A 24,755-nucleotide genomic window follows, 5' to 3' on the forward strand; every position below is an offset into this window, starting at 1 on the left:
CTTGTCACTACAAATGCATTTAGGTGGAGTATTATGGAATTACAAAGCATGAGCTGCTTCTTGACCTTCAAATGTATTAATAAGAATTTGCTAATACCCATTTTTTTTACAACTTTTCTAATCTATAAAACATTTGACATTTATACAGAATGCAGCAAAAAAATGCTGAATACAGTGCTTTTAGAGCTGCATCTGTCTACTTTAAAAACTTACTGAGAAATGCTGAAGTAATTCATCTTTCTCCTCCTCAATGAATCCCCCAACTGATAGTGCTTTGGGGCGGTGGTCCACAACCATGTGATTCAGTGAGCCCCTTCCTCTTCCTCCACGGCCTCTGCCTCTTCCTCGACCTTGAGAGGACATGGTCTTTCCTCGACCCACAGGTAAAATACCTAATCGTGCAGCCTGAGTAACAACAAAAGGTAGAATATAATATACACTGTCAGACTGAAGCCTGGAAAACAGAGGAAGAAAAAAGTATTATTTGAGGCGTTAAATGTAGTGGGTAACTCCTCTTAAATCTCACCTCAACCTGTAACTGACTGAGTTTTTTCCGTAACTCTGTTGTGTCCTCTCCTGAGGATAGCCTCTTGTGAAGGTCCAGTTCAGTATCTAATAGTTCTTTCTGAGCCTTTGGAAAAATTAAGAGTAAAAATGTATTTGTTAAAAAAAAAATGTATTTGTTAGATAACATCTAAGATCTTATTCAGAATAGTATACTAACAAGATGACACACATCTCTTTTGGCAAAATGAGAATAAGAGGATGCAATAAACCTGAGTGTTTTAGGGAAGGTTAACTGTGCAAAAACACATAGAGAGTATACTGACATTAGTAAAGGTATTAAGCAGTATTACTGCTTAAGATGACCTAAAAATCAGACCTTGGAAACAGTCAACTGAGAAGAGGGAGCTGAGAATAATTCTCTAATAATAAAGAGTCATAAATGAAATAATCAGGCAAAATAAATTACATAGGAAATATTCGTTAATGGTACAAACATAAATAATAGCTACATAATTGCTTTCAGATTTGAACACTACAACTATTGCCATTCTTTTTTTGGTGTGAGGGACAAACTATCCATCTTTAGATGGCGTGACCGTGAGAGAACTAACCCCCCCCATTTACTTTCTAACTTTTAAAATGTGTATATGTTCCTTCTCTAATTGGGGGACATTTCAATAAAAATATTTTATTACATTTTTTCAAAGCAATCTTGATGAAATACTTTATATCCCTCCAGTAATATAGAGAACCACAATTTCAACTGTATTATAATATTGTACATAAAAATTTGCATTCTATAGATCTGATAAAGTTATTATTCTGAGTTCTCAAAGGGCCAGAAATTAATCTAAAACTCCACTCAGAGCTGTGGTATAATGGAACCACTGTGTACAGCAAGTACTCTCCTAGGGTAAGGAAACAAATGGCAATTAACAAAATTAGACTATAAATGATCTAGAACTTCTGATTAATCTTTTCAACAGAATGCCCCATTTTTACCCATATAAAGCCAATGATACCTTTTGAGTATTAAAAGAGATGGTTCCACTGTAGTATAATAGAAAAACAATCCATGAAACAGGAAAATACACTTTTTTTTTTTTTTTGCCATCACTCACTCTAGCAATTTCATCTTCAGGAAAGGGAACCAAAAATCCAGTCAAAAACACATCTTTGTTCAGAGAGGATATTACCACCTCTTTCAAAAGGCGTGCACAGAATATATAGAGACATTTTTTAAAAACTATTACTCTAATGGTCTCCCCATTAGACTATTAGCTACCTAAGGGTTTCAATGTACTTTCAAAGAGCCAAGCATATAACAGATGTTCAACAATCCTATGCTGAATGGAAAATGCAAATAGATACCTCTGTTTTTGTCTTTACTTTAGATGGTGTGGAGACTGTGGAAGATGTTTTTAATTCATCTTTCAACTGTGAGATCTTTTCACCAAGCTCTTTCAAAGTCTTCATTATGTTTGCTCTCTCTTCCGGTTTCATGTTTTTGTTCTTTTCTAGCTTAGATATTAGCATCTATAAAATAAACAGAAAAAGGTAAAACTACACTTAGTAAATTTTAATATAAATAACCCTTATAAACTTTACTATGAGGGATATCTTTGTAAAATCCATTGTATCCATCAATTCCAGCAGGCAAATAATGAGCTCTTATCTTACCTTCTGACATTCTATTTGTTTTTCTAGCACTTCTTGCCTCTTTTTCCTCATGTCTTGTTGTAGCTTCAATGCTTCCTATATGAATACATTAAAAAAATTAGTAAAGGATAACAAAATTGGCCAACGTTTGCATACATTTCATAAAATACCAACGCATTTCTTCTGGGTCTTCCCTATGCTGTACAAGAAAAATTTTGCTCCTAATCAAAACATAGCTGAAACCAGAGATGAAACCTTTAAGTATATTTTCTGCATAAGAGTTTATAACTGTACTTTAAAAAATATTTAAAATGCCGAACACTGTATCTATGACATTTACATTCACTTTTGAATGTATTTATGAAGAAAATGACATGACATGAATGTATTTATGAAGAAAAACAAGAGCTGTTCTCATTTACCAATGTAATAAGCCAATCCTTATTTTTCAAGTTTAAAGTTTAAAAAATCTGAGATGAAGCTAGAGGACAGAAGTCATAGCAAATTCTATGGATTTCTGCCAGGAAAATATTGCCTCTCACCCCTCTCTGTTAATCAAATCTCTAATTATACTGAGACAATACATATAAATACCTATTTTATTTGAAAAACTCTATTTGAGTTTAAATCTAAAATGATAATGAAACTCAGAAGTGAGTCATATGAATAACAATTACATAAATGTTTTACTTTATGTGAAACACTGTCTAACTTACAAAGCAAGAGATGAATTAAAAGAGGAAATAATGAAATAAAACTGTCTGCTTCTTTACCTTGGAGGAAAAAACAAACAAAAGAGGACAACTTAGTGTCGTTTATTTTTATACGGAAAAAATTCTTTCCTTGTGCTTGATGTAGCCACTGAAAGGCAACTGCAAAATACTTTTTCGTCTGTTCATCTCTTTTTTCCAAATGTACACTACATAAAGAAGCAGCTAAATAAACATTTTAATGTAGTTCCATAACAACATGAACTATTCAAATATGTTAACATAATCACTTAAGAATTCAATGGGTCGTTTCCTCTTTAAGGAAATTAGAATCAAGGCTGTTACCTGCTTCTTTTTAAGAACTTCTTGAACATCATGAGATTTAGACCCTGAACAAAGTTTTGAAGGTGTCTTTAAGTTTGAGGAGCTGTAAATCATTTTTGGATGGCCTGGAGCTGAAAATATCTATGAAACACAAATATAATTAAATTAAATTTTAGAAAAGCTTTCAAGTAATTTTTTAGAAAGACTGCATGTATTTTGTTTTTTTCAGGAGTTAAACTTTTTTTTACATTTAAAAACTTCATTTATAAAACGAGTTTCTTATGTATACATAAATTCAACTGTCACTCAAATATAAAAACCAAAATTAATTTTAGCAATAATGTTGTGTTTCAGAATGCAATCACATTATTCCTCTTCTCCTTATATTTTTTTAATTGAGAGAAAAAGAACTGCAGCCCCTTATATCTAGGAGCTGACCAACTACTCTGAGTGAGGCCTTACTGTTCTGTTAAACAAAAACAATTTCACAAAATATCAACCTCCAACATGGCCACTCTTGGGACCAGGATGGGTCAAGACAAAAACAAGATCACTCCACAATCATTACTGAACAGACACAAAAAAGAGGAATACTATCTAAACAGTAAAAACGACGAAGTATCTCTCTAACCTGACTAACAGGAATGACTGCAGCTTCTTTACCAATTACAGCTTTAGCCTCATTCTAGTTTTCCCTCCTTCTAGGTTAAGACTAATTAAGACATTTGATCACAGAATTACTCCTGTTTCCTTAAACCCTCCTTCAAATCACCTAACACAGGATTAAGGTACTTTGTAATCATAATCTTATTATATTTAATCAAATGTAATAATCAAACATAAGTAGTTAGATCACAGATCTGAGCAAAATGGTGGTCATCTCTACTGTGCTGGTTTTGGTATTTAGATTCCTTTCCCCTTCTGAACAGACCACTCTCCAGTTAGTCTTCCCTAAGGCATAGCAGAACTACATGGTACAGTACAATCTCTCTGGTTCAAGTCTTTCCTAACACATGCTCCTCTTTTATTTTTTAATTAAATGTATGATATAAGGGACACAGAATATAATATTGAGAAGTTCATAGAAAACTCAACTGTGTAAATAATATCATTAAATATTCATAACCAAATACAAAACTTCTCTCAATCATACAATAGCTAACTGTCCTCAAAATTAAGCTACTTTAACTACACAAGAGTCTCTGAGGTACTGTAGGAACCCTACGTAGCTGAAATTTATGTTTTTATTAAAAAAAAAATGGCAACACCTACAATTTACTGAGCACTTAGTATGTATTAAACACTCCCCTTCCATGCTTTACTAACAGGAAATTTTTCAATCCCCACAGCAACTCAACTTATTGAAAAGGGAACCAATGTTCCCGAGTTATCTAATACAGCCAGTAAGAAGCAGGTCAAGTCAGTCAGGGCTGTCTGACTTCCAAATCTGTAAAATTGTCTTTGTTTTGGTATCTTTTTTTTTTTTAAAGATTTCATTTATTTATTTGACAGAGAGAGACACAGCGAGAGAGGGAACACAAGCAGGGGGAGTGGGAGAGGGAGAAGCAGGCTTCCCGCTGAGCAGGGAACCCGATGCGGGGCTCGATCCCAGGACCCTGGGATCATGACCTGAGCCGAAGGCAGACGCTTAACGACTGAGCCACCCAGGCGCCCCGGTATCTCTTTATAATAGAATTTTTGAAACAAAAGAGTTATATTACCAATTTGATGTATCCATCACCAAGCACCAACAATTATCGGGACATAAAATACATTAGTTCCCCCTTATCCACAGTTTGGCTTTCCATAATTTCAGTTACACGTGAGGTCAACTGTGGTCTGGAAACAGATGACCCTCTAACTCATCAGAAGGTCATCAGTAGCCTAACACTACGTCACAATGCCTGTATCATTCACCTCACTTTACCTCATCATGTAGGCATTTTATCATCTCACATCATCACATGAATAAGGATGAGTACAGTACAATATTTTGAGAGTGACCTCTCTTTTATTAAAGTATATTGTTATAACTGTTCCATTTTATTATTGTTGTTATTCATTTCATTGTGCCTAATTTATATATTAAACTTTATTATGCATAGGATATACAGGAAAAAAAATACTATATATATAGGGTTTGGTACTATCTATGGTGTCAGGCATCCACTGGGGGTCTTGGAAAGTATCCCCTGTAGATAAGGGGAGACCACTATAATCTTGTTTTACTTAAGTCCCCAACTCCACATTCATACCAAACACCATGCTGTTCTGTCTGTAAATATTTCAGTTGTATCTTTAAAGGATAAATACCCCTTTTTTAAACATAACCACAATATGGGGAGCCTGGGTGGCTCAGTTGTTAAGCGTCTGCTTTCAGCTCAGGTCATGATCCCAGGGTTCTGGGATCAAACCCCGCATCGGACTCCCTGCTCCACGGGAAGCCTGCTTGTCCCTCTCCCACTCCCCCTGCTTGTGTTCCCTCTCTTGCTGTGTCTCTCTCCGTCAAATAAATAAAATCTTTAAAATAAATAAATAAATAGGGGCGCCTGGGTGGCTCAGTCGTTAAGCGTCTGCCTTCGGCTCAGGTCATGATCCCACGGTCCTGGGATCGAGCCCCACATCGGGCTCCCTGCTCAGTGGGAAGCCTGCTTCTCCCTCTCCCACTCCCCCTGCTTGTGTTCCCTCTCTCACTGTCTCTCTCTGTCAAATAAATGAATAAAATCTTTAAAAATAAATAAATAAACAAACATAACAATACCATCATTACACTTAAAAGATAATGACTCCTTAATATGATTAGATATTCACATCCTAAGACTGTATTATAATTTTCTAAACATTTTTCCCCATTTGAATTGGGATCTATTAAGGTCCATCTACTGCAACTGGTTATATCTCTTTTAAGTCTCCTTTAATACTGTTTCATTTCCCATCTCTTTCTTTTCCTTGCAAATTGCTGAAGAAACCACGTCACTCATCCTGCAATATTCACCACAGAATTATATGATACTCTGGTAACATGTTCTGCTGTCCTATGAATTTCCTTTAAATTAGTGAGTAGATCTAGAGCCTTTATGACAATTTCTCATTCTTTGACAGGATTCTAGAAATCTCTGACAACTTCATTTTCTGGCTGGATAAAATATTCTAGGATCATCTGGAATACTGTCAGCCCTAAATCTGAGGAGAGCCATTTCTTCAAGAACCCCTGGCTCCTCTGAGTGCTTGGGAGGGTGCAGGGGGTAATTACCCTTGGAATGATTATTATTTCTAGATCTTTCCAGTGAGCAGATTTAAGAAATGTTCTAGAGTTTTTTACTGCTTATTTGTTTTTTAAGATAAAACTATCTGAATTTGTATCAGTACAGTTGATCCTTGAAAAACTCAGGAGTTAAGGGGTGCTGACCCCCCATCCCACAGCCAAAAATCCACTTATTTAACTTTTGACTCCCCCAAAACTTAATAGCCTACTGTTGACCAGAAGCCTTACTGATAACATGAACAGTCAATTAATACATACTTTGTATGTTACATACTGTATTCTTATGATAATAAGCTATAGAAAATGTTTAGAAAATCATAAGAGAAAATACATTTACAGTCTTTACTGTAATTATTTAAAAATCCATGTTTAAAAGAGCCCAGATGTCCATCAATGGATGAATGGATAAAGATGTGGTATTTATAAATATATATACTCAGCCATCAAAAAGAATGAAATCTTATGGGCACCTGGGTGGTTCAGTTGGTTAAGCGTCTACCTTCAGCTCAGGTCATGATCTCAGGATCCTGAGATCCTGAGACCCACATAGGGCTCCTTACTCAGTGGGGAGCCTTCTTCTCCCTCTCCTCCCTGCTCATGCTCTATCTCTCTGTAATAAACAAAATCTTAAAAAAAAAAAAAAACTTGTCTGAATAAGTTTAAACACGTAATTGTGTACCAGCAAAAGAACTCTTTAAAAAAAAAAAAAGAATGAAATCTTGCCATTTGAAACAATGTGGATAGAACTAGAATGTATTATGCTAAGCAAAGTAAGTCAGAGAAAGACAAATACCATATGATTTTACTCATGTGTGGAATTTAAGAAACAAAACAGATGAACATAGGGGAAGGGAAGGAAAAATAAAATAGTATAAAAACAAAGAGGGAGATAAATCATAAGAGACCCTTAACTATAGAAAACAAACAGAGGGTGGCTAGAGGGGAGGTGGGTTGGGGGTGGGATAACTAGGTGATGGGCATTAAGGAGGGCACTTGATGTAATGAGCACTGGGGGTTATATGCAACTGATGAATCACTAAATTCTACCCCAAAATTAATAATATACCATATGTTAACTTGAATTTAAATAAAACCATAAATAAATAAATAGACAGATAAATAATGAAGATCCATGTTCAGGTGGACCTGGCACAATTCAAATCCATGCTGCTCAAGGATCAACCATACTTTCAATTCAAAGCAGGACTACAGTGTTTTTACTTAATTCCATCTACCGTACACTTCTTTTCAACCACACTAAAAATCTCAGTTGTCAGTGACAACAATATCATTCTTCATTTGATTTATCCTGCAATGCTCACAAACCAGTTTCAGAATAACAACGCTGCCAACATGACTGCTGAAAAATACTTTTTAAAATTGCTTTTTGTGGGGCGCCTGGGTGGTAGAGCTGGTTAAGTGTCCAACTCTTGGTTTCAGCTCAGGTCGAGATCTTAGGGTTGTGGGATTGAGCCCCAAGTCAGGCTCCAAGCTCAGTGCAGTCTGCTTGGGTTTCTCTCTCCCTTTCTCTGCCCCTCCCCGCCCCCCACGTGCTCACACTCATGCACACGCACTCTCTCTCAAATAAATATTTTTTAAAAATTGCTTTTTGTCCTCAGGGCTTATCTCACTACGATCTATAGTCAAGTAACTGTGTTTTAAAGTACCTTTTATGCAAACATTAGTTAATTTGTTTCATTTTTCTTTTTAATTTTGAGATGACTTTTTTCATTTTATTTTATAACTGCATTCACCATTTACATGGTTCCAAGACAAATCTCCAAAACAAGACATAGTCAAAGTTGTCTAGTTTCTTCTATTCTTGCTGTAACCACCAAGATTTAAATTTTAGGAATTAAAAAAAATTTTTTTAATTTTAGGAATTTTTGTTTCTGTTAATAAGCAAATATTTATGTGTTCATGGGACCTACTTGTTTATACTAACAGGGCTGACTATATATGTTTTGTTCCATTTAACTTTTTTTTACCTAATATAGCCTGATGATCACCTCATGGTTCATATGAAGATACTCCTCATTCCATTGTAAAGTTGCATATACGCTCTTCTATGGATGTACTACTACATTTTAAGTAACTAGTCCCCTATTGATGGGCATCTGGGTTGTTTGCAGTCCTTTGCTATCATAAAGAGTCTACAATTACTAGCCTTGTACATATATTTTTTCACAGTTTGACAAATGTACTTTTGGCATACATTTTGAGGAGGATTACTGGTTTAGAATAAATGCATACATAATTTTGCCAGACACTGCCAAATTTGCTTTCATGGGGGTTGTACCACTTAGCATTTCCATCGGCATCTAAATCTCAAGATCTTTCTAGAAATTATCCTAGTTTACTATGTAATTTTAAAAATGGATCTAATTTTATCTTTTCTATATGGCTAGCCAGTTATCCAAACACCATTTATCAAAAACTCTGTATTTTCCCCACTGACCTAAGATACTGTTTTGACATCTAAAAATTCCTATTTGCCAATAAGTCTATTTCTCGTCTTTTATTCTGTTCCGTTGGTCTATCATTGTGCCAACTGACTTGGTTATACAGACTTCGTAATATTTTTTAATGTCTAGTAGGGCTAGTCCTCCCTTGTTCTTTTTCAGAATTTTTCAGACCCTCTTTGAAATAATCACCATTGTGGAAAGTCACTGTACAGATATATTCCTAAAAGCAAAGAAACTACTTAAAATACATTCCAAAGTTTGACTTCTGATTACGATAGAATCTTCTTCATTAAGTTCTTACTTAAAGAGGAAAAGAAATGGACTAAGAAAGACATCTATCTATTAATAAATGGCTAAAATTCTCAAATTCCTACTTTGCTTTGAATAGGAAAAAAAAATTTAGCCAATTTTTGGCAGAATCATAGAAATTAGAGAAGTATACCTGCCACACTTAGGTTAGCTCTCACATTTACCTTGATTGAAGAAACAAGACACTACAAACCTGGATGAAAGTCAATTTCTTAATTTCTCTGTGTCGCTGAACAGCTTTAAATATATCTGAGGATCGCAGAAATACATACCTGGCAATCCTCTCCAGCACCACCTGACTGATTCAATAAGTGTGATGCATCACTCTGGTTACCACTTGCATGTCCAAGACGATGTTTAACAGGAACTTTGTTAAGAACATAGGCCCCCGATGTCTGTGGTTTACTCATTATCTGCACACACAAAATAAACACATATGTGGTATAAGTTTTTAAAATGCCCAGGAATGATACAAATTCAGGGTGGTGATTACAATGGGGAAGAAAATAAAGAAATGAGAAGGGAGGGTGCTTCAATTATCTGTAAGGTTTTATTTTTTAAGTGGTACACATACAAACGATTGCTATTATCCATACTTCTATGGATGTCTGAAAAATGTCATAACAAAGTGCATGCATATATGTATATATGCTCATATAGATAAACATTTCTAATAATTTTTTTTTAAAAGATTTTTTATTTATTTATTTGAGAGAAAGAGAATGAGAGACAGAGAGCACGAGAGGGAAGAGGGTCAGAGGGAGAAGCAGACCCCCCGCTGAGCAGGGAGCCCGACGCGGGACTCGATCCCAGGACTCCAGGATCATGACCTGAGCCGAAGGCAGTTGCTTAACCAACTGAGCCACCCAGGCGCCCTATTTCTAATAATTTTTTAAATGTTCCCTTTAAGGAATTTGGGGGTTTTAACTGATGGTAGTTTATACCAATAACAGTAGTTCGGTACATGCATATATGCATATATGCTCATTTGGATAAAAACGCATGCATATATGTATATATGCTCGTACAGATAAACATTTCTAATAATTTTTTAAATGTTCCCTTTAAGGGATTTGGAGATTTTAACTGATGGTAGCTTATAACAATAACAGAACAGGGTATAATAGATCATAAAGCTGACAGTATCACTTTTATACACCATTTGGCCAACATCTAGGGGAAGCATTTGCCTTTGGGCTCTAACATGAAGTGGAACAGACAAAAGAAATCCAGGCTTAGGTGCAAATAAAAAGGACGATGACTGGAGTTAAGACTATGTATGGTAAAAATCTTTTTAAAAAAGGGGGGGGGCGCTCGTCTGTATCATTAAGCGTCTGCCTTCGGCTCAGGTCATGATCCCAGGGTCCTGGGATCAAGCCCCGCATCGGGCTCCCTGCTCTGCGGGAAGCCTGCTTCTCCCTCTCCTACTCCCCCTGCTTGTGTTCCCTCTCACACTGTCTGTCAAATAAATAAAAATAAAATCTTTAAAAAAAAAAGAAGACTATGTACGGTAAGAAATCCTTTTTAAAAATCTGAATGCATTTAACTGAAACAAGAGAACACTAGGAAAAGGTTATCATTATCATCAATATTGGAATGGCTCTAGTGCATAGTAGTTTGTTCTTTCCTTCCTTCGTCTATTCATTCAAGCGTATTGTGAGCCAGGCCTTGTTTTAGGCACGGAAGACAGAATGAATAGACAGAATCCCCATTTCCTTGGAGGTTACATTTCAGTTAAAAGTTTTAAGAGCTTTTTTTTTTTTTTTTTTTTTTTTAAAGATTTTATTTATTTATTTGAGAGAGAGAATGAGAGACAGAGAGCATGAGAGGGAGGAGGGTCAGAGGGAGAAGCAGACTCCCTGCCGAGCAGGGAGCCCGATGCGGGACTCGACCCCGGGACTCCAGGATCATGACCTGAGCCGAAGGCAGTCGCTTAACCAACTGAGCCACCCAGGCACCCTTTAAGAGCTTTTTAAAAGAGTTTTCTACATGGAAAAATTAAGACAGAAGAGCGGGTACAAGGATGACTGATTCTAACACAAAACAAAGCAAAAGTTCTAGATTCAGAGTTGTTTGATAGTGGACAGTTACTATATTTTACTGCTGAGAAGAATCACTAAGGGTACTTCTTTAACATGTAGATTTATGCGCCTCATATCTAGAGACTGACTATAAGTTTGGGGAGATAAGGCCCAGGAATTTGTACCCAGGTAATCAATTCCAGTAGAAGAACAGCACTTGTCAAACTTTACAGTTCCTAAGAATCATCTGGAGAGCTTGCTTAGGCCCCAACCATAGTGATTCCAACTGAGTAAGTTGGGGTGAGGTCCAAGAAACTGCATGTCTAATAAGTTCTCAGGAGATGAGATGCTGCTCTCTGTAGATAAAACTGAGTGGCTTTAATGTAGAAGACCTAAGGACCCAAACTGAGAAACAATGATCTAGATAGAGGGTGGGACCAGAGGACCTCTCATTCTCTGTGAACCAGTGGATTACCTTCTGGATACCCCCATGTACCGTTGAGGGAGGAGACTGGGCCACCAGCACCTGCTGCTGATGAAGGTGCTGTGGCAGATGATGGTGCTGCTGTGACAGGTGACTAAGCGTTTGCTGTTGCTGCAGGAGTAGCTGTGTTGGAGACTGTAGTGCTGGCTGCTCGTTGTTTTCTCTATGCCACAGAACTCGAATGAATCGGTTGTTTAGAACTGCTTCAGTACTGGAAATGGCCTTCCTGGCCTCCTCATTAGTAAGATACTGGATGAGGGCTGCTTCTGGATCTCCCTTAAAAGCAACCTGTAAGAAAAAACAAAAGCATCAACAAAAAAACCCCACAGAAATTAACAAATAGTTAAATTCAAGTAAATTATTGATAAAGAATTCAAAAGCAGAGAACAGCCTGCTGAAATCCATTCTGAATACTTTGTAAATAAAGTTCTCCATCCTCTAAGAGATAATACGCATATTTTCCAAAATTATACATAAAAGAATATAATATTATTCAACAAATAATCCTAGTAATGTTACCTAACCACTTGGGGAAAAGTTGTTAGATCCCTCCCAGATATCTTACATTCAAATAAACTCCAGAAAAAGAAACTATTTTACAATAAACAAAAAACCTGATAAAAACACAAAGGAAAAAAGGGTGGATATCTGTATAATCTGAGTGTCTGGAAAACCTTTTTATGCATACATATAAAAGTCGGATCCATAAAGACAAAGAACAGTAGATTCTACCACATAAAATTTTAAAATCTGTCAGTCCACATATGCCCTAACCTGAATGATGAATGGAAAAAGTATTTTTAATATAGATGACAAGCAGTGGCTTAGAAAAGCACTACTGTAAATACTTTCATAAAAAATGGGCAAAGACAATAGGCATATCCAAAAAAAAAAACCCTACAAAAGATCTATATAAATTAGAAACCTATTTTAAAAAAGCAAATTAAAAGAAGTATAATTTTTCACATACGAAACTGGGCTAAAAAAATTTTAATGGATCCATATTACAGTGTTGATGAGGCTTCATACAGTGCATTTAGGAGTACCCATTGGCACAACCCTTTTGGAGAACAATTTGGCAGCTCAAATAAAAAGTCTTAAAATTCTCTTTAATTCAGCAATGCATCATAAAAAAATAATGAAGGTGCAGCGACAAGGTGGCTCATCACAGCATTGTTTTTATATAAAGCAACAGAAACAAAAGAAATTCCCCAAAACAAAGAACAGTAAATAAATGATGGCCTATAGCTAGGGACTGATTTATAACCCCCCTCCCAAATTCTTATGTTGAAATCTTAACCCTCCAACGTGATTACATTTGGAGACAGGGCTTTTAGGAAATAATTAAAGTTAAATGAGGTCATAACAGTGGGGCCCTAATCAGATGGTACTGGAAGCCTTATAGAAAGAGGAAGAGCTCTCTCTCCCCTTCCACAATTCAAGGACACAGCAAGAAAGTGGCCATCTGCAAAGCAGAAAGAGAACCCTTGTCAGGAACCAAATTGGCCAGTACCTTAACTTTGGACTTCCCCCCAAATAAGTTTTTGTTGTTTAACCCACCCAGTCTATGGAATGTTTTATGGAAACCAGACGAGACTCATCTACCAAACTACATTAAGCCATCTTATTTTTCTAAATGCCATAAATAATAATGACCCAGGAAACATGTAAGAGAAAAAAAGTAATCAGAGACATTTGGTATGACTTTGTATTCTTGAAGTGTGTAAAGTATTTTTTTTTTTTTTAAAGATTTTATTTATTTATTTGACACAGAGACAGCGAGAGAAGGAACACAAGCAGGGGGAGTGGGAGAGGGAGAAGCAGGCTTCCCACCGAGCAGGGAGCCCGATGCGGGGCTCGATCCCAGGACCCTGGGATCATGACCTGAGCCGAAGGCAGTCGCCTAACCGACTGAGCCACCCAGGCGCCCCAGTGTGTAAAGTATTTTTAAAAAGAGAACATGTGGGGTGCCTGGGTGGCTCAGCTGGTTAAGCGTCTGCCTTCGGCTCAGGTCAAGATCTCAGGGTCCTGGGAACGAGCCCCGCGTCGGGCTCCCTGCTCAGTGGGGAGCCTGCTTCTCCCTCTCCCTATGCCTGCCACTCCCCTTGCTTGTGCTTTCTCTGTTAAATAAATAAAATCTTTAAAAATAAGTAAATAAATAAACAAAAATAAAAAGAGAACATGTGTAAATGTGCATATGTGTGTTCTCCCATATAAACAAATATAGTATGTCTTTTCATTAAAATATTAATAATTGTTATTGCAAAGTAGTGCTATTTAGGTGATTTGTTTTTTCACTTTTGTTTAATGTATTTCCAATCATCTATAAAATTAAACATGTACTACATTCAGACACAAAACCTGCTTAAAAATCTCTCAAAAAAAATCTTTCAAAAAGATTTGAGTTCTTTGAAATATCAAATTTCCTAATACTACTTTCTTAAACTCAGTTATATAAATCACATTTTGGTTTGATGACAACACTAACCATCAGGGGTGACTAACTGAAACTGCAAATTAATGAAACCTTCAAGTACTCTCAATCACAGCATAACACTTAACCACAAATTCATAAATTGGAGACAGAATACAAAAGCTACAATTTATGAGATATTAGATAACATGTTACACTGACTAAAATTCTCAAGATTAGAACCATCCTTAACCAATTACTATTTCACTACAATATGAGTCATTCAGTAGACAAAATTGCTATCTTAGAAATCACCAAAAATCTCACCTACCTAGTGAGAATACTAAAGCAGATTAAAAAGTCACTTGTCCTGAGATAGCACTATGAACAAAAATACGCTAACTCTGTGTCTTTCAGGAAGAAGTTGTGGATAAGAAACAAATGCATAAAAAAACAAATTCAACTTAACAATTTCATCATAAAGTTGGGCATAGAGCTATATAGTGGAGCTTAAAACACTTAGCAGAGACAATCAGACTAATTACTGGCTCATTTAAGCAAAGTGAACTTACAAGAGTAATTTCAAAGATGCGTAAAACCACATTAATTCTGTCACCAACCTAGCCACATTTACCTGGATGTTTACAATAGTTCCAAATTTGCTGAAGTGTTCGTTGAGCTTGGTAATGTTGTTCAATTCCTGAGGGATTTTCTTGACTTCTAATTTGGTGTTTGTATACTGATTCTTTCTCAAGAATCCTGGTTTACTCTGACTGTTATTCCCTTGCCTGAAAAGAATATTAATAGATCTTGATTAATTCCCCCACCTTATGCCTAGCCACGAGAAAGGCCAACAAATAATTTAAGCTTTTATGTATTGAAGTGTCATCTGTAAGACATTCTTAACATTCTTGAGAAATTATTTAACATTCTTCAGAAATTACTAAATAATTTTCACATCTTCCTTTTACATGGGAACAGAACAGGTGGAGAGAAAGAAAAAAGATTAAATAGCAAAAGATCACAAAATGAAAGAGGCCCAAATAAGAATAAAAATCATATCCTAAAGAGATCCACCACAATTACCAAGGAGTCTAACTTTAAAGCAAGGAAAGAACATCATTTTTTTTACAGAGTGTTTTTCAACTTCTGCAAAAGTATGTAAGTTTTTCTTCTTTTCTCTTCATTTCCAGTGTCTCAATAATTCTTAATACTGGGCTAGGTCTATATATAATAAATACAAATTACTAATATCTATTATTAATATTGTTAGCTCTTCCATTTTTAAGATGTTCCAATGATGCCTCTGGGAACCCTAACTTTGAGACACATAGTTTGAAAATCATTGGTTAATGACAACTCTTAATTTTTCAAATTTACTAATGCACACAAAAATAACAAAAACACCAATTAGATGTTACTAAGTAGCAAATTATCTTACTTTCCCAGCCAAGGTTTCTTTGTGAGCGGCCCTTCCAAACCACTTATAGCTCTTTTTCGGCTATCTGGTTCAAGAACTACTCTGGTTATGTTGCTATTAATTGAAACAGGAACTGGTGGTTCAGTCTGGATGACAATATTAGCAGCTGTTGGAAACAAAAATTAACATTACTAACAATGCATGGTGTTTGGGGAATTTCAAATGATTAAAATATTTAGCCTAAAAGCTAAAAAAGCACCGTGAACAGCACCCAACTACCATTTCCTTTTCAGAAATGCTTAACAGCAAGAAAAAATTATCAACTGCCTCCTTTTTCTCCTTTGTTAAAAATACAATATCCAAAATACAATATCCAAGTTTAAAAAGTCATAGGCAACTCCAATGTAATAACTGATTCAGGCAAGGATCCTCAATGGATGCAACAAAAGAAAAAAAAAAAATCAGTGAAAGACTGTTACAGAACAAGATTTTTTTTTTTAGAAATTTCTTTTTTTTTTAAGATTTTATTTATTTGAGAGAAAGAGAGTGTGCACGGGGGGGGGGTGCACAAGAATGGGGGGAAGGATAGAAGAGAGGGAGAAGCAGGCTCCCAGCTGCCTGGGTGAGCAGGGAGCCCAATGGGGGGCTAAATCCCAGGACTCTGGGATCATGACCTGAGCCGAAGGCAGATGCTTAACCGACTGAACCACCCAGGTGCCCTGAGAACAAGATATTTATGTGGTGCCAAAGTACCACTCCACAAATGATTACACTACAAAGGAGAGATCTAACAATTATCATCTCAGGCAAGCAAACTTAGCACCATAAATATAGTGAAATTATTTGTATTCTGATGTGATTCAACAAAAAGTTCACCCAGACAGGATATTATTATGAAATTATGATTTTCCTATGTGTAGCAAAGATACTGTGCTTATATAGGACTACACCTTACTCTTGGATGTAAAATAAAGGATCTAAAGTGCACAATCTCTACAATACACTTTCAAGTAGTTCAAGAAAAAAAAAATGTGAAGGGAGAGGGGAAGAAAGAAGAAAGAGAAGAATGTACATGTATACAAGCAAGTACTCACACCCGAAGGTGATAAAACGGTAACAGATGGTAAACCTAAGTGAAGGTATTCAGATGTTCATCGTACTTCTTTTAATTTTTTGTAGGTTTAAAATTTTTCAAACTCAAAAGTTGGGAGGAAAATCCAAAGCCAATACTATAAAGTGGTATATTTCATTCACAACATTTAAGACTAAAATACTTAAAAGAAACTAACCTTACAATGGCTTATCTGTGGGTGGGAAGAGATGTGTTGAATAAAAAAGTAAGTAACACAAATCTGTGCCTGATATACTCTGAATATTCTCCTTAACTTCAGTAACTCCACCAAAAGTAAAACTAGCAGCAAAGAATAACATGTAGGGCTAGTTGTTAGGGCAGGGATGAGGGGTGGAGGAAGTATATACCATTTCACTGTGTGACAGTCAGGGAAATTGTGAGGCAAGTTCACTCATTTAACATATATTTCTTCAGCAGCTGCTATAGCTCCAACAATTTTATTAGACCTTATGCGTGAATTAGTGAATAAAGTAACTATGATCTCTGCCCTGTTATGGCCTTTCTTTTCAGAAGACTAATGGAGGAGATAGCAATTGTGATGGCATAAAGCATTCTAGAATTTGAGATGCCATTATATCTTCCCTAGAACAGTTATGATTACCTCTTAACATTGCCTCGTGCTTTTCTTTACTGAAGTGTTTTATAATAAAAGGAAAGTATAGCTAGAACTTCGATGACTTGCCAACATGACAAACCAAGCCTGCTATACAAAAACCACATGACTTCTACCTCAGTGAGATTAGCCATGAATTACTATACATGAATGCATACAAAGACCAGACTAGTGGCAAAGGGAAAACATGAATTTCTGAGAATATGATCTTCCCACTAATTTCAAGTAATCTGGTAATAATTTATGCATCATAGCACAGAAGGTAAAAGCATATTCTTCAGAATTAGATACACCTGGGTTCAAGTTCCAGTTCTGTTATTAATAGCTGTGTGACCTTGGGCAAGATCTTTAACCTCTCTAACCCTCACTGTCTTTATCTGTAAAAAGAGAATAAATATAGTACCACTTTCAAGGAGTTGTAGGAAAGGAATACAAGAGATAATAATACATATAAAAGCATTTGGTTTCATCTTGACACAAAACTGTTAGTCTGTGGTGGTAACACTGATATTAATGGCAGTAAAGAAAAGTTAATAAAAGCAAGCTAGGAAAGAAAGTAAGAACAGGAAAATGGACACTATATAATTAAATCAGGATGGCCCATGGCCAGTCATTCAAATTCAAATTAAATATTACAGATCAAACTACATAAGTAAGAAGAATTGGAATGTCATCAAACTTTCTAGCCCAATCTTTCAGAGGGGAGTAAAAAGAAGGACATCAACCCATATTAAAGGTAAATGCTTGCATTTAGTCTTTATTTTTTTACATTTAGTCTTTAAAGGTTTGTGACTATGCTTTGCAAAGGTCCTAACATATGGTTGTAATCATAAATACTAAAAAAGATCAAATGATTTTATTACAGTGTTTCAGATTCTCAGTTATTAGTATGAAGCACAGCTCTTATGATACAAAGTAGGCCCTTAAGTGATCAATTTCTCTGAGGGCAAGAGGCATGTCATTTCATCTTTCTTTACCTAATATCTAACACTGTGCCCAGTAAACAGCTAAAACAGCCTAAAGGTCTACAAAAATAGCAATTAAAAAATATAAGTACTGGGGCCCCTGGGTGGCTCAGTCGTTAAGCATCTGTCTTCGGCTCAGGTCATGATCCCAGGATCCTGGGATCGAGCCCCGCATCGGGCTCCCTGCTCAGTGGGAGTCTGCTTCTCCCTCTCCCACTCCCCCTTGCTTGTGTTCCCTCTCTCACTGTGTCTCTCTCTGTCGAATAAATAAAATCTTTAAAATATATATATATATATAAGCATTATTTTTATTTTAAAATAAATATATTCTAATTATAGCTTTAAAATAAAATTTGGAGATACAGTTATTCAAACAAATTTACTTGATATGATTACATAGCACTCTTCAAAAAGACAATGTATAAGTAATTCTGGACTTTGGTGAGGTCTGAAATGCTATACTGAACTCCTGTATAACAAGAGCATCAAAGAAAGTATGAGGCAGTCTCACCTCTTGGATTTGCATCCATATCTCCAGATGTTAGGCCAATCAAGTTTGGGCGCTGTGTCTGTGTTCTTGAAAAGAACTGTCTGTACTGAGATCTACCAGAACTGGTAATACTAGGAGCTTCTGGATTATAACCATCTGGTTCATATGTATCTGGGGGAAAACAAAACAACAAAACACGTAACAAATCAGAGAAGTTAATTTCTCATTAACAAACAACTGCAAAAAATGAATTTTTTCTTCAACAAATATATCAACCTATACATATATATCTGAATTACAGTATATAGACATACCTGTTGAAAGTGAAAGAAATGAAAATGCTCCTGTCCCAAAACACAGATACATAGATCCATTCTTGATTACAGAGGTATTTCCAGATTTATGTACCTAGCCATTTTTATCCTCTATATTAATCACCTAATCCTAACATCAATGAACATTTTAAGAGAAACATGTACATACACGAATACAATATATAAAGGATTGGTTGAGTTTCCCCAGTTATCATGTCTCACCAATTTCCAGGTACTCTTTTAATTAGGGGGAAAATCAATCTACTAATTTGGTTATCTACATTTTAAAAGGGAGATATAATAGCTGGTTTCATACATAAAACATTTCAAATGCTTTCTTTCAAACAGCTAAATAAGATAAATTTTGGATGTCTAAACATAATCATGATCTTACTACCAACAACCTCATCAATGTCACTTTTATCACGTTCCCTTTGTTTTCTCTAAAAATACTTAATTTTTAAAATTCTATTGCTAAATAACTATTTTGTTAATGTTAAAGAAATTGAGTGTTCATCTCTAAATAGTATATATCCTCTTCATCCTACATAAAATCAAAGAACAGTAAAGATTAAGTGAAGACACTGGTTTTCCCCACTGCGCTTTAGAAGTCCTTGCATCTCTTTTTTATTTTCTTAGTGGAAAAATCTCTATGGCGTTCATAGGAAGTTTCAGCTACAAGGTAAGAGACATTCAGATCCTTAATAATGGCCAATCAGTTCTATGATTCTAAGTAGAAGATCAGCAAATTAATTATAAAAAAAAGTTTTCAGTTACTACTTGGTAGTCTTGACAGAAGATCTCCTATAGTTAAATCTCCTATAGCTGTAGAAAGTTTTAAAGAAGTTACATAATCAAATGACCTTATTCTCTAATTCCTGAGAATACACAGAACCCCTAGAAACTTAAGTCCTTAAGTCAATTATGATGAACTGAGATCCAAAGGCAAAGTGAGAAATGTTAAAAACCTCATGAGACACCCACAAAGCACTCCACACAGGTCTTCAACATGTACACGTAGGTAGGAGGGAAGAATTTTCAAGAAATCACTACATTATACACAGCCAGTCCACACATAAGGCAGAGGGGGGAAAAAAAAGACATGTTCATCCTTGATCAGCAAGAAATCAAGATGGTTTTGTTTTGTTTTTAAAAAAATTAACCTAGTTTTTCTTGAAATGTGTAACTGATTAGAAAACATTCAAGTAGATATCCTCTTCCTATTTATTGGATTAGAAATCAAAGAACTAGCATGACTTTTGTTTCTGAGGCATTAAAACTCAAAATAGAGGACACCAGAGATAACAGACACACAGGAGGCCTCATCATCTACCAACCAGTAGGGACAAATCAAAGAAGCAGAGAAACAGGGTAGAAAACTACCTAAGAGGTTTAATGGGAATTTGTGACAGCAGATCAGGATGCCAGTCACCACTTAGGCTGGCAAGCTGTGGTACAAAAGATCAGAGAGGTGGATGGCCATTTGGAGCAAAGCTTACCTGGGACCAGAGGGGTGGGGCTGGAGACTGAGGTATGGTACCCAATGGAGGATCCCATGAGGTTTCGAGGTGGCACCAAACGAGCTGCCAACAGAGGAGGCGGTGTCCCCAACTGAAGTCGCTCAGATGCAGCAGCACCATGTTCACGAGAGTACATGGGCTGTCCTACAGAGGAAAGAATAGGAGGGCAGCTGGGAATGAGAGTCACAAGCTTCTCAGGTAATGACTTACTTCCTGAGACTTCAGCCAAGAACAGAGAAAAGTACACCAATGTGAATGGCAGTCGAGAAAGGTATTACTGAGATTCTTCCTAACTCCAGAAACGGACATGCAACTGGTTAGGATGCACTGAGGTATAAAGAAAGAGTAAGAATTAGGTAGTATGACTGTATAATCTCCATCTTTCATAATCTGAAGTGAGTAACTATGTGCTAACTGTACACAAAACTGAACAGTCAACCATATCACACTATCAGACAAAGGTGCCCTAAGCTATTATTCGTGTAGAAACTTGTATCCAATAAAACATGCAGTTTTGAAGACTGTCATACCCATTAAAAACAATTCTTCTCCTAAAACTCACATAATTTCAGGTTCACACAAAACATACTCCCATATCTGAGGGCAGAAAAAAGAATAAAGAAATTAAAAAACACACACACACATACACACACCCCCCCACAAGGATACCCTCATAGAGAATAAGAAACGTTCAAAAGAAAAAAACTAAACAAGATAGTGAAAACTTGCTACCCCTTAGCAGGTGGATAACAAGTACAGACAAAGAAAAAAAAGGACAAAACCTCAGATACACAGACCAAACACTGTACATATGAAATTACCTCAGACATGAGGAACCACTTTTTGAAAGAAAGGAAATTTAGTGCTCACATTTACTAATGGAAGAATGTCTGACACAATGAAGTCAAATTTGGTAGAACAGGATTTAAAAAGAAGTATCAAGGAGGAGTCTTTTTCTTTCATTGGTCACTTACTAGTATCTGTTTTACTGACTACCCCCATGAGACCTATTATAATATTTACTCAATACTTTATATCTAAAGTCAGACATTCACATGTGGCTCAAGATAAAATAAAGTGAATTTAGAATTTTTTTTACACCCAATGAATGTCCTTAACAAGTTATAAATTTCCAAAAGCTTTTTAATACACTTTAACAGAACAAGCCATAAAGCAACCACCTGATTTCATAGGAAATATAGAAGGGAAACAGATGTACTAAATTTTACTATCCTTCTCTTCCTATATATGAAGCAAAGAGGCAAGTGACAAATCATACTGTACAGCAGACCACAAAACTCTGCGCTTAGCACCAATTCTTTCAATATTTACATTTAAAAAGTCTCTTTCAATCATTACGTTACAAAAACAATCTAACATATCAACAATCTAAAAATAGTTGTAAGAATGACCTACTGCGCAGAATTTCCTGCAGAATGAAGGAGTGTACTAAAGAGAAAAATGGGGAAGTACATTCTCAGTCCATATGACTGGTTTAAGTTTTTGACACAGCATTCAATGTACCCAGTATATTTAACTAATAACTGTCTCAAAGTGAATTGAAAAGTTAAAGGCTAATTTGCGCAATGTCCCTTCAACATGAGTGACAAAGAACATGCATTTAATTTATTCAAATGAAGCCTGATGTTCTTCAACAACACCTACTGCAATCTCTAAATACTATTTAAAAACAAAAAGCTTCCTTAGACAAAAGGCTGATTCTAGGTCTGGGCAGAAAATTAAGATAAACCTGGTATACCGTCATATATATATACAACTTGTGTTTCCAGAAGCAAGACACTATCAAACATTAGGTGTGGGGGCGCCTGGGTGGCTCAGTCGTTAAGTGTCTGCCTTTGGCTCAGGTCACGATCCCAGGGTCCTGGGATCAAGCCCCGCATCGGGCTCCCTGCTCCGCGGAAAGCCTGCTTCTCCCTCTCCCACTCCCCCTGCTTGTGTTCCCTCTCTCGCTGTGTCTCTGTCAAATAAATAAATAAAAAATCTTAAAAAAAAAAAAAATTAGGTGTGTCAAAAACAAAACAATCTGCAGGAGCCAACATGAAGAGGCTCCCATGGTCAAAGATGAAACAATGTGAACACCAAAAAGGATGTAATGGGGTGAAACATATCAAACATGTTAAAAATCCATGAGTTCATAATGATCCCCTTTGGAAGATACAAGGAAAGCAGTAATTCATTATTCTGAAAACTAACAAATGAAAGGAAACAAGTATTTATCCTTTTATAAAAACTGCATTTCAAGTTAACCAAATGGTTAACACTACTGAGTTTCACTTCATAGAATGCCTGTCAATAAACGTAGAAGAAATTACAGAATTAGAATCACACTTTTATAACCCCTAATGAAACAACAGATCTAAGCAGTGATCACAAATGGCTGCTGAAACCATGAGCAACTTTTAAAATGGATGAACCAGAATGAAAACAACTGTACACATTGATCAATGTTTACAACAAAGGAAAAAACCCAACATTATGTACATCATGAAATATTGCAGTAGAAAGTACATCAATAAAATATTCATGACCAAACAAACAAACAAACAACCACACCAACCTGAATCTAAAGTCTCCAAATTTAGCCCCCAATTTACAGGAAATATAGAGGACTGAAGAATGTGTTAAATGACACAAGCGGAAGCAATATGCCAAGATCAGAATGTGAAAAAATTCTTCAGGACAATGATCTGTTTCTTAAATAAATGTCAAGGAAAAACCAAAAACCAAGGAAAAACCAAAAAACAGGTAAGGGAAATCGTTACAGATTTAAAGACTTAAGAAAGGTCTCTTCTTAATGTAATATATAACCTTGGTTGGATGCAGCTTCAAAGAACCAGCTGTAAAAGGACACCTATGATACAATTTGGAAATATGAACACTGATTGGATATTTGACAACAGTAAATATTTTGGGAGTGTGATAAAGTATTGTGGTAGTGTGTGTTTAATCCTTATCTTTCAGAGATATATACTTAAGTTCTTACTGATGAAATGTTATGTTTGGGGGTGGTTCTAAAATAATCAAGTCAGTGTTGAGTTATAGATGAAGTAAGATTAACCATGTATATTGAGGAGTGTTGAAGCCTCTGAGTACCTGAAGATTCCTGCAGTATTTGTTTTCCTTTTGTGTATATCTGAAATTTTCCAAAATAAGTTTTTCTTAAATCAAATAGGTTACAATAATGGTGAAGGTGAGCTGGTCACAATTTATATTCATTCAGTTTAGTTCTGATGGGCATAGAGAGTGACCAGATAATTCCAAACTACAAACATCCCAAGTTCGTGCTCCTATCTTAAGTTTTTCATATATCTTACATACCTGAGAGCAAAATTTTCACATTCTTAATGTTAACTCTAGTCGGGTGAAGACAGTCTTTATGCAAACTGAAATTTTAGCTACTCTGTAATTTCCTGATTTTGTCATTTAGAGTATTCCCAGGAAAAAAATCTTAAGTTTTAAACTAAAAGCTCAATTAGGAAACAAAAAAGCTACACCTTCCAATTATTGGCCATATTTATCATGTATCTTCTGTATTAGAATCCAAGGTACCTGGCACACCATCTGAAGCTCCAGGGCCTAAACGTGCGTAGTAGGAACTCAATAGTCACTTAACGAAAGGATGAAAGCTTATTTATTAAAAGTATCCCAATGACAAGTATTTTGGATGCAACTCTGTTGAAATGGGCAGTAAGATATTGAATATAAGACAAACCAAAGTAAAACACAAGAGGAGAGAAACCCCAACAATATTCAGTGACTCTACTGGATATCAATACACTTCTCTAGACATCAAAATCCATGATTCTGCACTGAGAAATGTTCCACAGAATTAAACAAGGAATCTCAAGTTTAATAGGAGTATAGTGTTTCACTAACTTTACATATTGGTAAGAGGAAATATATTTTCAGAAAGATAAAGATAATTTACATAAATTCATTTGAAGACTACAACTTCCCTTCAACCTAAAAATCAATTTGTAGAATACAGAATATTATATTCTACTATTACTTTTTCACACACTCATTAGAGTGAGCTTAGCAATCATAAAATATTCCTACTATGTCTTCTTCAAATAAACTTAAGAAACAGGTTGAATTTAAGGGAAAACAGAGAATATACTTG

General features: G+C 35.8%; 1 protein-coding gene across 2 annotated transcripts in view; it reads right to left on the reverse strand.

Moving 5' to 3' along the window:
- Positions 1–24,755, reverse strand: part of RBM27 (RNA binding motif protein 27) — a 71,025-nt gene that overhangs the window by 16,581 nt on the left and 29,689 nt on the right. For both annotated transcript variants that reach the window (XM_032404442.1, XM_032404441.1), the window contains exons 9-19: positions 20,591–20,755; positions 18,799–18,948; positions 15,599–15,743; positions 14,792–14,945; positions 11,736–12,032; positions 9,512–9,652; positions 3,222–3,341; positions 2,188–2,262; positions 1,879–2,043; positions 527–631; positions 214–405 (exon numbers count right to left, since the gene is read on the reverse strand). In XM_032404442.1, the coding sequence (XP_032260333.1) occupies positions 214–405; positions 527–631; positions 1,879–2,043; positions 2,188–2,262; positions 3,222–3,341; positions 9,512–9,652; positions 11,736–12,032; positions 14,792–14,945; positions 15,599–15,743; positions 18,799–18,948; positions 20,591–20,755 (1,709 nt within the window). The remainder of the gene's footprint in view (positions 1–213; positions 406–526; positions 632–1,878; positions 2,044–2,187; positions 2,263–3,221; positions 3,342–9,511; positions 9,653–11,735; positions 12,033–14,791; positions 14,946–15,598; positions 15,744–18,798; positions 18,949–20,590; positions 20,756–24,755) is intronic.

This window comes from Phoca vitulina, unplaced genomic scaffold (assembly GCF_004348235.1).
Source record: "Phoca vitulina isolate PV1807 unplaced genomic scaffold, GSC_HSeal_1.0 scaffold6, whole genome shotgun sequence".
Classification (NCBI taxonomy): domain Eukaryota; kingdom Metazoa; phylum Chordata; class Mammalia; order Carnivora; family Phocidae; genus Phoca; species Phoca vitulina.